Source organism: Doryrhamphus excisus, chromosome 6 (genome assembly GCF_030265055.1).
Source record: "Doryrhamphus excisus isolate RoL2022-K1 chromosome 6, RoL_Dexc_1.0, whole genome shotgun sequence".
Classification (NCBI taxonomy): domain Eukaryota; kingdom Metazoa; phylum Chordata; class Actinopteri; order Syngnathiformes; family Syngnathidae; genus Doryrhamphus; species Doryrhamphus excisus.
Window position 1 is genome coordinate 14,541,480 of NC_080471.1, and position 16,327 is coordinate 14,557,806.

The 16,327-nt window shown below is 39.7% G+C and overlaps 1 protein-coding gene across 2 annotated transcripts; it reads left to right on the top strand.

The window, feature by feature from the left end:
- Positions 1–593: 593 nt before the first annotated feature.
- nr2f2 (nuclear receptor subfamily 2, group F, member 2) lies at positions 594–10,860 on the top strand. 2 transcript variants are annotated; one of them, XM_058075898.1, is made up of 3 exons: positions 594–1,672; positions 2,214–2,759; positions 3,672–10,860. In XM_058075898.1, the coding sequence occupies exons 1-3, from the start codon at positions 1,222–1,224 to the stop codon at positions 3,944–3,946; spliced, it is 1,272 nt and encodes a 423-aa protein (XP_057931881.1). In that variant the 5' UTR covers positions 594–1,221; the 3' UTR covers positions 3,947–10,860. The 2 variants fall into 2 exon arrangements, with proteins under 2 accessions (XP_057931881.1, XP_057931882.1); XM_058075899.1 differs by having other exon boundaries at positions 601–1,672; positions 2,232–2,759; positions 3,672–10,858.
- Positions 10,861–16,327: the final 5,467 nt, after the last annotated feature.

Genomic DNA, 16,327 nt, shown 5'->3' on the forward strand with positions numbered 1-16,327 from the left:
TATCAACTTTATTGACAAAAAATAACAGATGTGTGCAAATGTTTGCATGCTATCTCTATCTGCCATATTTGTGCTTCTTTGGACAAAACTTTATTTTGTTACAGACCAAGATGACCAGTGTAATTAGCTGTATTTGCTCCTCATTCTATACCTACTTGTATATACACCTATATACTGTATAAAATTAATATTATGAAATGAGTTGTACACTTTATGAATTTAAAGATTATTTGCCCAAATGCTCTATTTTCTCCCCTATTGCATGTATTATGCATTTATCTTTGTGCTGCTTTACATCAAGTGTTGAGAAATAAAATTGAATATAGAGTGATGAGTAATTTTTATGTGTTTCAAGAAATGTGTGAGTCTTTCCCTCTTTCCCTCGTCCTTCTTCTTCCGAGAATTCGTCTCTTTTTAGGACCCAGCGGCCCTCGCTCGACCTCCGCGGCTGCTCCTCTTGGCGAGGCACCAAGTAGCACAAGTGCCGATCAGCCAATGAGGTGCAGGGGGAGGTCCCTGAGCTCTGACCAGTCAAACACACTCGCCTTCCTTATATGGCAGCGCGTCGCCATGGTAACGTGTGCTAAGTTGCAGCAGTCGTGTCAAAGTTCACTATATAGAGAGCTCAGTGAGCTGATCACAGAGAAAGCATTCTGCCAGCCGGGCTCCTATACCCAATCACTTCCTAACCTCCTTGCCTTTTTAACATATTTGATCACTTTGATTCGGCTTCTTTTTGCACACCGCACGGGAAGAAGAACAGGAGGTTGTGATCTTTTTTGCGGCTTTTTTGTGGAAAAAAGAGGGGATCTCCAATAATAACAATACATTTGCAGGCTCTCAAAAAGAAGGGAGATTTTTGTGTGTGTGTGAGAGTGATTCTTCAAGACTTGCACCGGAGCTGTTGGCCACATTTGTTGTGAAGAGGAGCAAGATCCATCCTTCCTCTCTTCAGCCCCCCTCCATGCTGCTTGTTCCGCTACTCGGCCCACCTTCCCCTCCGATGGGGGTGCTGGATGGCTGGCAGTAGGAGCCCCCTCGACTCGGCCTCGCTCTTGAGAAGCAGCCTCCTCTTCCACCCGCTCCAGTCGACTCATTTCGGGAGTGGAACGAGCGCGGCGTCTCGGTGGTGACATTTGGAGGAAAAAAAACAACTGAGGGAAAAAAAGAGAGACAAAACGGCAGACAAAAAGTTTCCCCCCCGTTGACTGATAGGCAGATATGGCAATGGTAGTGTGGAGAGGCTCCCAGGACGACGTGGCTGACACCCAAGGCGCCCTTTCCTCGCAGACTCAAGGCGGACTCACCCTGGCCAACGCTCAGCCTGGCCAGCTGGGTCTGACAGCCTCGCAAGTCGCCCCTCCGACCCCGCAGACCCCGGTGCAAGGGGGGCCCAACAACGCGCAGTCCACGCCGGGGAACCAGGGCTCGCAGCAGGCGGAGAAGCAGCCACAACACATCGAGTGCGTGGTATGCGGGGACAAGTCTAGCGGCAAGCACTACGGCCAGTTCACCTGCGAGGGCTGCAAGAGCTTCTTCAAGCGCAGTGTGCGGAGGAACCTCACGTACACATGCCGGGCCAACCGGAACTGTCCCATCGACCAGCACCACCGCAATCAGTGTCAGTACTGCCGCCTCAAAAAATGCCTGAAGGTCGGCATGAGACGGGAAGGTATTGAGACTTTTTGTTTATCTTACTCATGTACGCCTGTGTCTTTGTGTGATCCAGCGGGTGCTCCCTCTCAAGCTAGCCGGCGGAGGCGTACTGTGGTGCCGCCTTGTGCTGACGCTCGAGTCGGTGCTCTGTTGGACCTTGTTTTTCCCCACCTCCACCTAACCTTCGAATGCATCGCTAATATTTTCACCTAAAACCTCCCAGACGTCACAGTGAACATGGGATTTGTAACAAAATGGAGCTAAATGGCGTTTATTGTGATGCATTGTGCACGGTTATGGCGGTGGTAGGATTAAAAAGAGAGAGCGTCCTCACGTCCACTCGAGCCTTTGTTGAATATGTGCGTGGAATGTTGTTCAAAAATAGACCTACAATGTATGGCTAAAGATTAAAAAAGAAGACGAATTGCTATGTAGGTTAGAGGGTCTTTGTGTTTCTTCCATTTTCATGTGCAGCCATTTTCAATCCCCTTCACTAATATGTGACCAATGTGTCATAATTGACAATGCTTGATGGATTCAGGTTTCAATATCTGTAGTCTCTCTTTTTACTGCAGCCGTGCAAAGGGGACGGGTGCCACCCACGCAGCCACACCACGGCCAGTTCGCCTTGACCAACGGGGACCCCCTCCACTGCCACTCCTACCTATCGGGATATATCTCGCTGCTGTTGCGAGCGGAGCCCTACCCGACGTCCCGCTATGGCAGCCAGTGCATGCAGCCCAACAACATCATGGGCATCGAGAACATTTGCGAACTGGCGGCCCGGATGCTCTTCAGCGCCGTGGAGTGGGCCAGGAATATTCCCTTCTTCCCGGACCTCCAGATCACCGACCAGGTGGCCCTGCTGAGGCTGACGTGGAGCGAGCTGTTTGTGCTCAACGCAGCGCAGTGCTCCATGCCCCTGCATGTGGCCCCTCTGCTGGCGGCGGCGGGCCTGCATGCCTCGCCCATGTCGGCGGACAGGGTGGTGGCCTTCATGGACCACATTAGGATCTTCCAGGAGCAAGTGGAGAAGCTCAAGGCCCTGCACGTCGACTCGGCCGAGTACAGCTGCTTGAAGGCCATCGTGCTCTTCACCACAGGTAAGGAGAACTTCCATTCACCCATGTTGCCTTCACGGTCAAAACCATGGCTTCATTCACATGTTCAAACATTATAGGACTAATAATAATATATTGAAGATGCTTGGTTTTCTGTCATTCATCAATCTTGTGGACAATGACAGATATAAATGATGTGCAGAGAGGGGGGGGGGGTCGGACTGGAAAAGAAATGGGGGTAGGGAGTCACCAAAAATGAGGCTACAATATTGCACATAATGGGGATGGGGGGGAGGTTTTAATTGACATCATGCACATAATGGAGGTGCTTTCACTTTATTCATCTTTAGAAATATTCTCCTTGCATATGTGTAAATATTTTTAATGCATTTGTATCTTGTTGTTTGCATTTGACATATTGACATTTCATTTCAAGGCTTTGCCGCAAAACATAAAATCTCAAATAGAAAATAGTTTGCATTCTGTGACTTTGTATAATCTAAAATATGTACAGTAACATCTGTGAATGAAAAAAAAAACATTAAAATAATATAAAAAGTAATGCAGCAGCATCAATATATATACTTGCTTGATATAGGTCCCCTTTTTTCTTTATTTTTCTACAAATGTGCACATCCTGCACATTTATAGTTATGACACCTTCACGCATGCACATCTATGAGGGGGAAAGAGGGAGCTTTTTCACCCCCCCCCCCTAAAAAGCTAAATCTTTTGCTCACTAAAGGTTAGTAGGTCCCCCACTCACACCACCCCTCCTCCGCCTGGGAGTCTCCCAACACTGTGCATGGATAGGCTTAATTATTTTAGCACAATGGTGACATCTTATTGCCAACAACAGTAGAGTAGGTCCAAGTGGTCAAGGCAGTGTCAAATAATTGCATGCACCCAGACTTGGTATCATTACTAATTTGTGTTTTTGCTTCTTCCCTATAGATGCTTGTGGTCTGTCAGATGTGGCCCATGTGGAAAGTTTGCAGGAGAAATCCCAGTGTGCCCTGGAGGAGTATGTGAGGAGCCAGTATCCCAACCAGCCCACCCGCTTTGGCAAGTTGCTCCTACGCTTGCCCTCCCTGCGCACGGTTTCCTCCTCGGTCATTGAACAATTATTTTTCGTCCGCTTGGTAGGTAAAACACCCATTGAAACTCTCATCAGGGATATGTTGCTGTCGGGGAGCAGTTTTAACTGGCCTTATATGTCCATTCAGTAGAGGAAGGACAGCGACAAACACACACACACACACACACAGCAAGATGGTGATGATGGTGTGTGTGTTGGTGTGTGTGTGTGTGTTGTGAGGGAGGGTGCTGAGAGACTATACATTGATAGCTGCTTTTTTGTGGAAGGAATATTGGAAGAAAAAAGCAAGCATTGGGCTGGCTTTCATGAACTGTGAAAAAAGAAGGACTGACCTGGCTGAGAACATGGTTGTTTTTTAATGAAAGAAAAAAAAAAGACGAAAAAAAATGGGCATCCTTAAGAGGAATTTTAAGTATTAAGTGCATTTGGGTAAAACAAAAAAGGAGGGGAAAATAAGGGAATTTCCTTTTTATTCAGTCAATGACTTGTCCTGTGTCCAAATGTATAGTGTGTGTTTTTTTTTTTTTTTGTACTTTCCTCCTTTTTTTCCTGGTTCCAAACCGGTTTAATATGTGACTTCTGTTCTGTAGTACAGGTGGTGTTATTTTCTACAGATGTGTACAAAAAAGAGAATTAAAACCACAGCAATAGGAGTTACTATAGACTTATAATCTAGGCTTAATGCTGCAAGCGCACTTATGTTCTCATTGGATGACCACTACCATCTGGGAGGGTTACACTTAATGCAAATATCTTTTTTTTTTAATTAATATGAGCTCCTTGCAATTTTAAAATAGATAATCTTTTTAATGATGGTCTTCCCAAATTAGCATTTAAAAATATTAAAAAGTCACTTCCTCTGCTTTAATTTAGAATGAAACCCACAAGCGACCCTATTAGGAGGACTCATAGGACTTTATGGGGGGGTGGGGGTCAAGGGTCATCCAAGTTTAAAGCCAAGCCGATGTAGTGTTTAATAGCAGTATTAAATGACTAAACAACCCTCCCCTTTTCAGCATTAAGTGCCTGACAAGCATGATGGGATTTCTCCACAACAACAAAAAAAAAGAAAAAAAGTGGACAATTTTTAAAACCCGAGTCGAAATCGAACATGGAACCACGCCGATGTGAGGCAGTATTGTTGTAAATATAGGTCAACTTGTTTCTTTTATACCAGCTATATGTGATGAAGATGAAATCTGTGGTTGCCATTTTTTCTCTCTCTCTCTCTCTCTTGTCTTCAAAATGGAGTTTAGCTAGTAGCACTGAGAAGTTCTGTTTTGAAATGTACATACATATTATTATTATTATTATTATTATTACAACATGTTTTGTTTCTTTATTTGCTTTCATGTATATTTAGACTGTGAATGCATGGCCACAGGTCGCTAACCTATTTTACCTTTGCTATATAAATGTAAATGTTTTTTCCTCTCTTCTTTTCTTTTGGGACTGTATAGATATAATCTGTGCATTCACAACACTAGCCCTTGTATTTAAAGAAACACACACACATACACACACGAAGAAGCAAAGTTCATCATTAGGACTTTAAAAAAACAGGGTGAGCAGTTTTAAAAATGGAAGTTATTTTAACTTCTTTTTGAGGGGGTCTTATGTTACGTGTGTGTGTGTGTGAGTGTGTGCGTGCGTGCGCGTGAGTGTGTGCGTGGGTGCTTTTTTGTCTTGGCTTTTCTTCACCACAATTCCACTTAAAAAAAATTGTGGGTGAATGAATTCTAAAAAGAAACAACAACAACAAAAAAGGGATCACTGCTGATTGAACACACATGGACCAGAGAATGATACATGATTGTAATTATGAACCCACTTTTTTATATAAATATATAAAAATATATGACTGCAGGGTATTGATAACGTATAGATACTTTTTTTTTAATGATGATGATTATTATGAATTAATTGCAAGTGATATATGTGAGTGTGTGTGAAAGTTTATAATAGTTGAACACGATTCTTGTTTGTTTGTTTGTGTTAGCTTATTGTAAAACGAGCATTCTGCTGTAAATTTGTTCTTGGTATTAAATTATAATTTATGAATTTGAACATCCTTTCATGGCTTCTTTGTATCACTGAATTATGACAATTATAACTCTCTTTTAGGAATGGTTTGGCTGCTTTAATATTGCGCAGAGTGGCTTAATGCGGTGCACCTTAATATTATTTTGTCACATTTTGGGTGTTGCACCAGCACACGTGAATGTGGCGCTTTAAAATCCCCCAAAAGAAGCTTGAGTATGTCACTAATTATTAGTATTGGCTTACATGATGCTGGGAATAAACCTGCATGGGCAATATGAAGGAATAATCGGACTGCAACTTTTACTTTGCTGCTGCTGTGTTTTGCAATTGCGCATGCGTGGGTGGCTTGCTGCTGTTGATTAAAATGATGATGGTAGTGATGATGATGGGCTCCTTGCTGAAAGCGTCATTTATCTACACATGGCGGCGATGTCTTCACTGTTTGTCGGAGCAAAGTGTCTCTGAAGACAGGCAGCCTTACTTAATCGTAGCATTTAGCACGAAACGAAGTGCTCGGAGCTTGTTGTTGGATCGCCGTGATTTCTCCTGACAGCTTCACGATGCATTACACATTTTATTAGTGCAAAAACATAAAAAAAACAACCCACCGATGTGTGGCTGAACATAATGTCACTTTTATTTGACGTCCGTGAGACGCGATATGCTTTTTGACACACGCACGACCACAAGCGAATTTTGTACTAATGTTATTTTATTAAAAAAAAAAAAACACCTCCACATTATAGTATATCATATAGAGTGGCACTTTACGACATACATTGCTTGTATAGTAATAGAGTTCATATTATTATCTATTAATTCCACTTTATTCTTATTTTTAAATAACATTCCAAATGCTATAAAGGTGTTGAATTATTTACATTAACATTATACGTCAATCGTGATGGACATGATTCATTATATTCAACACAGCGGCCATAAATGTGAGAAAATAGTGCCATCTACCCGCAGTGCAAGGAAGTACAACTGAGATCAACAGAGCAAAAAACGAGCAAACCCACTTCCTTGGACTCACAGCTGCAACTTTATTTTGTGTGTGTGTGTGTGTGTGTGCACATGTAACGTGAAAAAATGTGACATTGATGCTCTTTGGTTCCGTGCATCCTCCCGCACAATCTAAAGAATTACAGTACAAGTAGATATTAATGCCAGTGCCTGCAACATATGATGCGGGCAACATCTTACAAACAGCTCTAAAATACATGTAAAATACATGACAAAATAAGAAATATTTCATGTATGCATTCTGTGCGGGTGTATGTACTGTTGAGGCTTATGAGTACATAAATCCTCTTTCCACACACTTTAGTGTATTGCAGAAAAGGAAGTCCACTCTAAAATTGCTCTTCAAAAAGTGTAATATTCCATTATGTACACCAACTACATAGAATGCTGTATTTCAGAAAACACACTTTCAAAGCCAATGCTCCAGAGGTTTCCAAGAATAAAAATTGATATCAAACATATTAACAACAAATGGCTTTCGGCAACCCAATTTTAGGTCCTGAACCTGAGTTTGGGAACCCATGCTTTCATATTACACACACATTGGCCTGCTAATGTTCAACTCAGAATCAATGGATTGCTTTCTTGGCATATATTGCAGTGGCTTCATTTGTCCATGAATGTGAATTGTAAAAGTTATTATTTGTTTTGAATTATTATCATCCATCAATGTAACCCCCTTTACAATCTTTACTGACACGTTGTAAAAAAAAAAGACACATTGCCCAAGTACAATATGAGGTTTAAAAATTGCGCTACTCGCTCATACAGCACTTATGAATGGTGCGTTCAAAGGAGCACGGATATCTCATGTTTTGTTGGAAATTATTGTTTTAGGCGTGATTCGTGTCATCGTTGAGCCTGAGAAAATACTCCGCTCCATTATCAGGCTTATCCCACCCAGCCTTTATCATTATCGTTATCATTGCCACCGACAGTTGCAACCCACACGTTCCACAGGTGAAAAAAACAAGAAATCAGTTGTTTTAAAGTCCAAATTACATTTTTTAAATAACACCTCAAAAGTGTGACGACTTTACATGTTATTTGAGTTAAACTGTATAATTTTTGATGATTCGTCTGTATGTTCTTCCTCTCAAATAGGCTAATTAGTGACTCCAAATTGTCCATAGGTATGAATGTGAGTGTGAATGGTTGTTTGTCTTTAAGTGTCCTGTGATTGGTTGGCGACCAGTCCAGGGTGTACCCCGCCTCTCGCCCGAAGACAGCTGGGATAGGCTCCAGCATACACGCACCCCTCGTGAGGTACAGATTATGTCCACGTGAAAAAAGAATAATACAATCAAATATACAATATACAATACCAATCAATGTACACAAAAACTAAACACAGGAAGATTGTGGCAACTTCAAAAGGAAATATTTACAAAAAACTACTCTGTTCATTTGATGACGAATACGTAAATCCAATGCCCTGATATAAAAACACTACTACTACTAATAATAATAATAAATCACCAAATGCAGTGCAATTATTACTATAAATATTTGTACCACTTTTACTTGGTACTTGGTAGCGCGTTAATGTGATGATCTGCGGTCAATTGGAGAGAATGACATTACAGGAGCAAATCCACTCACCACTCCCCCCACCCCACTGAGTGACCCCCACAGGACCCGGTGAGTGGCGCCGGCCCGGCCCGCTCATGCACTAACGACCAGCGGGGAGAAGCACAAGCATGGCCGCCAAAAAGGACGGCAGCATGCGGGCTACTGTCACAGACTTTGTGTGTCTGTTTGTGTGCAACAGTGAAGCCGGTCAAGCTTAAGAGAGGACAAATCTACAGAGGAGGCTCATTGCTGGTGGTGTAGTGGCGACAAGCCACAGCGAGAGGGCGCTGTTCAGCACCTTTAATCTCCTTCCTGTGCTGCCTGCAGCGCTTAAACCGGCTTTATTCATTTTTGTCTTTCTTAATTTTTTCGTTTTTATGAACAAAGTTTAGCATTGATGATCATTTTTTAATTAAGTATACCAGATTTGAATGTAGGACTTTTACAAAAAATATATTTTTCATTTCATCAAGGGAAACATGAAAGGAATCATGTAGGAATCTTTTTTTTATTGAGGCCACTCAATCGTTAAAATAATGACTAATTTCGTGAGTAAAATAATTATTTGTCATTTCAAAAAATAAAAGAGCGTTATGGAATTAGAATTACAAGGCCGAGATGAAAGAAGGGGTTAATTCCAAACGTATTTCAATACTTTCATTTGATTATTCCATTTTAGAAATGCATTTTTTAAATGGACAAAATACGTACATTCACGTTTTCATCGACTGAATATTGAGTTTGTTACTTTGAATCGTTTTTTGACACCATATGTGTGCTGTTTTATTCCCATGAACGGTCTAAAAAGAATAAAGACGATACATGTCATCGAAGACAATTAAAACATTTCATGTTACTTATTAATAATTGTATATGTTAGCAGCCAAAATACTTCATAATACATTTTAGTTGACTTGAATTGATGCGTTTTACGACTTGTATATATTTGTAATTCTTATTACAGTTTATGCACAATAACAGATTGGTTTGAGGTACTGGATATTGAAACGAATTCATCGTGCAGGAGGTAGATTTCATTTCATTATTTCTTTAAAAAGTGAGTTTGATTTTATTTTTATTTTTCAAAATAACCCTCCCCCGGAAAAAATAATTTAAATAGAAAATTAATGTCTTAATTAAGGAGTGTATTAAATGTTTTCTGAAGCAACATAAACGATATGTTATTTTTTTTTTTATTCTGCAATTAAAAAGTAATCTCTCAAACTGAGATGAGTTCGAACCGTTTTCTTCGTCTTTCTTCTTCTGTTGCTGCTTCTTTTTTAGTGGCTTGTCATTGGCGGGGCAGTACTGTGGTGGACAATAATGCAGCAATTGTTGATGCTTTGTGACCCATAACATTTGAGGGTGGCTATTCTGGCTTTGGTATGTAATTATGCAAAACACTTTGCATAAAGCCTTGCCATCCGATCTAATGATAGAGCCTCTGCATGCAGCCCACCAGGCTCCATGCTGCCATGCTGCCACCATCAAACAAATGCACACAAATACAGTTATTGTCCAGGTTGTGAAGAGTGCAGAAATACAACAATAATACTTTTCAATATAACAGTATTTTATCATTATTTTAGCAGAAGAAGCTGCCATGCCTTGAAGGAAAGCAAGCACCGACTGTAACATGCATGTTTTTCCTCCCGGAGGCCTTTGAGGAGCACATGCACTCTGCTGTGTGTGTGTGTGTGCGTGCACATAATAAACACTTGTGCCGCCTGACAGAGGTGTGAATCTCAGAGCTTTTCTACCAAATGAAGTGCCAGAGGAGAGAGAAATAAAGAGATGTGCAGCTGTCAGGGGTCAGCCAGGCAGAGATTGCTTCTAGAGATCTTTTGAGAAAGGAAAAGAAGAAGAAAAAAAAATCACACATTTGAAGGCTTGGTGATTTGCTGTCTTCGTATTTCAAGCTCAGATCAGTGGAATCATGCAGGAGGGGGGTGGTGGGAAGGATGGAGAAAAAGCAGTGATGTTGGGATATGGACATGTATGGGACAAGTGGGAGCGTTTTTTGTGGAAAGACGGGAGACATTTTTTGTTGTTGCATTCAAACACCATCACGGTGTGATGTTTGCATGCGAGAATGTTTTAAGATACAAAACATTCAAGACGTCATTATCTAATTTGATGGGCGTGTGTACACAAAGTCAATTACACAACTCGCAAGTCTTTTATGGCACGTGGGCCACAGATTCATTTTTCTTCCAAAATACCCAAATATTTTTCTATTTTTAAAAATTCTGATTTTGGTGATTTTTTGTGATTGGTGATTGTCAACCTGCAGCATCACCTGCAACACAAGACATTTGAAGTCAAACTCTCCCAAATGTATCTTTTATTTTACAGCATTTATTGCATTATTATTAATATAACAGATTTAAAACTAATTTTAAATATGATCAAAGATGAAAAATATCACACATTTTAATTAAATAACATTAAACAAATGAAATAAATCACAGAAAACATAATTATACAAATAATTAAAATGTATATTTCATACTTATATATGCATTAATAAGCTTTTTCTTACATATATGTACACAACTGAATAACATTTTTTTCAAATTAATACTGACTTCTACGTTTATGTCAAATAAACCTTTGCTATATTCCAATTTTCTGAAACTATTTTTAGTATGTAGGCTACATAATATTAATGAACTCATGTAATAGCTTAAACATTAAAAAATGATCACTTTAAATAAATTACATGGATGGACTTTTTGGGTGCCGGAATATTGCATCAATAAAATATCTGAAGCAAAATGTCTGGTTCTTTCAGCCTATCACGGCACGTTCATCAGTTTAGGTTAAGTACATTTTCATAGAGAAAGAGGTTTACAGGTTTAAAAAAAACACACACACTTTGGAACAGACTATTTTACTTATAATGCATTTGGGAAAATCCTAAATGAAAGCTGTGACTGAGTTTCCGTGTGGTGCATGGAAAATCATATCGCCTGTGAGCATCTTCTTCTTTCCTAAGCCATGTGATCTCTCTGGCCTGCTTCCTGCTTGCCAGGCAGGAACTATTATGCAAATCCCATCAGATTTATAACACTGAACACTGGTGTGTCTGTGTTGTGGTGTATTATTACGTTCAAGGGTTCTCAGCAGGACATCAAATGTACATAAGTTATTCCTCCACCTGATAGGAAACAATCCATTCAGCCGCTAAAGATGATGAAGATCATTTGAATGCATGATGTGAGTGGACTCGGGGAGATTGATGCAAATATCCAGGACACTTTAAAATGCAAAATGACAGCTAAAGTTTTATCATTTGTTTTTGTGAAATGACGTCTATGAAAATCCCACACAGTTTCTTAGTACGGGTACGGAAATAGTCTAACACAAGCAAATAGAGGCTGCTTAATACAATGCAGCTTATTAATATGATACATGCATTGGTAATCACCTTCGGTTTGGTACCGAAGCTTATTGATTCCCTACATGATACACATTGCAAGTGTGTCTTGCATTGTGTGTCTCCTCAGGAAACAAATATAGTTCGAGCCTAGCACAATTACAAATGAGCCTGAACACCTCACAACGCAGAGCAGAAAGTATGAAGGAGACAGAGCATGAAGTTCTTCTTGAACTTTTGATATCATTTGAACTTTAATCTTGAAGATTTCATTTATGTTGGTGTTCCAATCCCTGCACTGTGAAAACCAGTCAATGTATTGCCCCGAAAATGAAGTTTTATCGCTGGTTGTATGTATTTTTGTACTTTTGATACAGGAATGTGTGCAAACAGTTTCCTGAAGACAATCAGACTAAGGACATGGATTAATGGGACCAATATAGACTTATTTTATTCCGATTGGGAAGCACAGTTCACTTTGGGAAACATGTATGCCAGCATATCCTGTGACCTACTGAAGCAGAGCATGATCTTCTGCCTTTGGAAACTGAGCCGCAGGGTAGTATTCCAACATGATAAGAATCCTAAACACACCTCCAAGATGACCGCTGCCTTGCTAAAAAAGTTGAAGGGACTGGTGATGGATCTAAATCCTATTGCAAATTTGTGCGGCATCCTCAGATGGAGGGTGGAGGAGTGAAAGGTTTCTAACATCCACCAGCTCTGTGATGTCTGTGATGAAGAAAATCCAACGTCATCCTACCAACTTAAGAGTTGGGTAATGAAGTCAAGGGTCCTGGGACAAAATCCACCACAAAAAGCATTAGGAACTGTCATGGACTGACTACAACCCCATCCCAACATTCCTAAATAAACTGAAATACAAATATAAGGCATTCAAATGTTACTATGTTGTATTCTACACTAGTCACTATAGGTGTCAGTAATGTTACTGGGATGTTTGGTGAAACACACAAGCACCAGACTTGATTGCCACAACAACAGCCATTTATTGCAGGTTTGAATGATCTCAAAACAGCCACAATAATCCCTAATAAGACATGGTCTAATTTGGTGATCATAACCCACGTGAAGCTGAAACAAGTTAAAACTATGATGTCACTTCCTGTCTGCTTTTCACTTAGCCCCCCGAGGAAACACACACAAGCATGAGTCAAATGTCTTAAATGGTTTATTTACTATTTAATATGTCTATCATATTGGACAATATGAGTGTAAAGGTGACTATAGGGGTGTTAGTTCATGTCCAGGGGGCTCTAACAATGTTATATTTTATATATTTGACATACTTAGAAGGTGGTAAACAGGTTTTATATGAAAATATTCAAATTATAAATAAGAAATCTTCTTTGCGGGAATTCACTTATTACGGTCGGGTCTGGAATAAATGAGGGATTACTGTTGCTGGCATGCTAGCGCTTAGCATTGCATCAATAACAATGACATTAGATGTGATGTGTTTATTATATATGCCTTCAAATGGTAGCAAAATCAAATGAAGGCTTAGTTAGTTGTTTCTTCCTTTCAGGTCAGTATTAGCAGTTCGAGTCCCTGGTCCAGGCCCGGTGTTAAACAGCTCTGATCTGGGCCATGACAGCTTAGTCCAATCAGCCAATTCAACATGCTGCTTCCACTGTCGCTTTCAATTTTCGCATGACCCGGCGCTGCTGGGATGGGGGGGTCGGAAGTGGCAGAAAGCAGAACTGAAAGCTCATATTATTGATCTGACAGCTTCACTCATCTGAACGTAACGCAAAAACACACTTTGGACTTATACTGACGCAAAACAGGCACATAAATAGGCATTCTTGATAATAATTACTTGAGATATACGTTATGGATGGCATTGGAGACTTTTTTGGGTGGCATATAAGCACACAGCATGGGACATTTTAATAAAAGATTACAAATGGAGCTAGGGCTGATATATAGACTCAATTTCCTTGGTGAAATGTTTTATCTGAGCTGTGTTGATTCTCATGTGGGTCATAAAAGAAGAGGCGTTATCAGCATGGTCATTATCAGACGTGCTGCTAGACGGGGTAGGCGGGCCTTCATTGTTCACTTCACGGCCAATGACTGAATAAGGTGTGTTGCTTTGTTAAAGCTCTCCACTCCTATCTAATCAAACAGTGTCTAGAATGTGCTATAAAAGGAAAATAGCACCATGAAACACCCCCAAATTCACTCATCTATCTATCAGCATGTGAATAGTGGTGATATTCTTTGTATAATCCACACTTCTTGTCCCCCGCCTGCCCTCCTAATCCCTTGGCATGTGTTGATGACATCATATGGCGGCCGACTCCAAGTTCTGGTTCCCCCTGCAACTGTCATTAACTGTGAACTAATGAATAATGACTGGGAGACTCTCTGGCTCCCACCGCTGACCTCGTGTATTATTAGCGTGACCTCTCTTTGGCTTGACCAAAAAAAAAAAAAAAACCTTTTTGATATCATTGCTGAAAGTACACTAGGACTGATGGCCTGTCTGCAGCCTTGCGGTGAGTATGTAAGGTGGGGGTTGGGGGCACCAGGATGCCGTCAGAGAGTGGTGTAAACTAATACTTGGATTCATGAATTCTTAATAGGAGAGCACGTCCTGAAATAAGTCGACGACTGACCTCGCTTTAGCAACAACGCACAATATTTGGGTGTAGCCCGGTGACTCTGTGCTCTGCTGTCCACCCTGAGAGCCTTTTGGGAGTCTTGACTCATGTTAGCGGGCTGATAGCATCTGTGCAGACATGAGAAGGTCACCCAGGTGTGACAGGAGAGAACCTGCTGCAATTTAGTACATCTGTGTATGAAAATACAACACTGATACATTTTCTGTGATGTGAATTTAGTGGGATTTTGTACAAAAACGTGTAGTAATTAATAATAGTGCGTTTTACAAAAAATACACAATGCCATAACAGCATTGAAAATATGGGGAAAATGTGTGTAAAATGGGTGTAGTGTGGTCTTGTGATTATATTTTTAGCTGTTTTAATATGATTGAAAGTTATGGATACATGGCCAGTCCTGGGTGTACCCCGCCTCTCCCCCAGTCAGCTGGGATAGACTCCAGCATACCCCCACGACCCATCCATGCATAGAAAGGGAAGAATGTTGATGTTAGCCAGATGTTAGCATCTGTGTCGAGGCATTAGAGAGACCCTTCACCTCAATGTAGTAGTTTGTATGCAAAAAAAAACCTTATTCAATACTTGCTTAAAAAATGTGTATTAAACTGGAATTTAGTACAAAAAGGTACAAAATATTAACAATTTTATTTATACAGAGTGAGTTTAATAAGTATGTGTGGTTTGTTATTATGGAAATGTTTTTTTTTGTAACATTTATCGTTTTCAGTCCTGATGTGCTGCGTTTAGCAGGATTTTGTATAAAACAACATTTTTAAAGTCCTGATTTTCTTTCAAATTGAAATTCACTTCTAGTGGATGCTAATATTTCGTAGGAATGTGTACAAAAAGTCAGATTACTTTGAATTTTCAAAACAAACAAAAAAGACTTTCAAATGATGAAAATCTGTGGGGAAATATAGCATTTTCAAAGCTGATGATGCTATCTGGCTGTTAGCATCTTTGCAGAGACATGATATGGATTTTAAGGTATGGAAATAAGAATTCCGACCTTAACAACTCAACAATTTTAATTTAGTAGAAGTTGCAAAAATGTCATATGTCTCATCATATTTCATTTGATTTATTCAAATTTAAAAAATGTGTATTTAATATTTTTTAAATGATGTTTTTGTTATAATAGAGCATTTTTAGCTGGTGGTCACAGAAGAAGCATCTCCAAATGAAGCACTATATGATTTGTTAAAAACGACAGTGGGATCTTTTTTTTTTAATAATGATGTTTTTAATTTAAAAAAAGTAAAAGATAGGCATAATTGTGATTTATTGTTAACCCCTATCAAATAAATCCATTCCATGGCAGAATGTAGTATATGTGGTGTTTATGTACTATAAACATTTTGTTACAAATTCCAAGGTCTTAAAAATGGAGCTGCACGTTATTTTCTCACAAATTAAACATCCCAAATATATCATCCACTTACAGTCATTTGTACCCAGATATAGCAAAAGAAAAATAGCATTAACATGAATATATTAACTATAACAATTCAGTGTTTCCGAATAAATTGACCACATTTCAGTTTTAATATTTCACAATTGTTTATAAAATAAAACCTTTGTTAAAAAAACGCTTGCGTTGTGTATTTATTCAGTATCACTTTTTTTGAAATTACATTTCAATCAAATACATTTAAATGCGATTTTTATTTCTATAAGTTACAAATGGTATTACTGAAAGATGATGTTGAGTAATACAGGAATACAGGAATTGAACAGGAGCTAAATGTCTTGCTTTAACGGAAAGAAAAGGTGCGATGGCGAAAAAGAAGCAGGTGGAAATCACCTGACACGCGATCAGCAGGTGGAGGGCTCCCCGCCA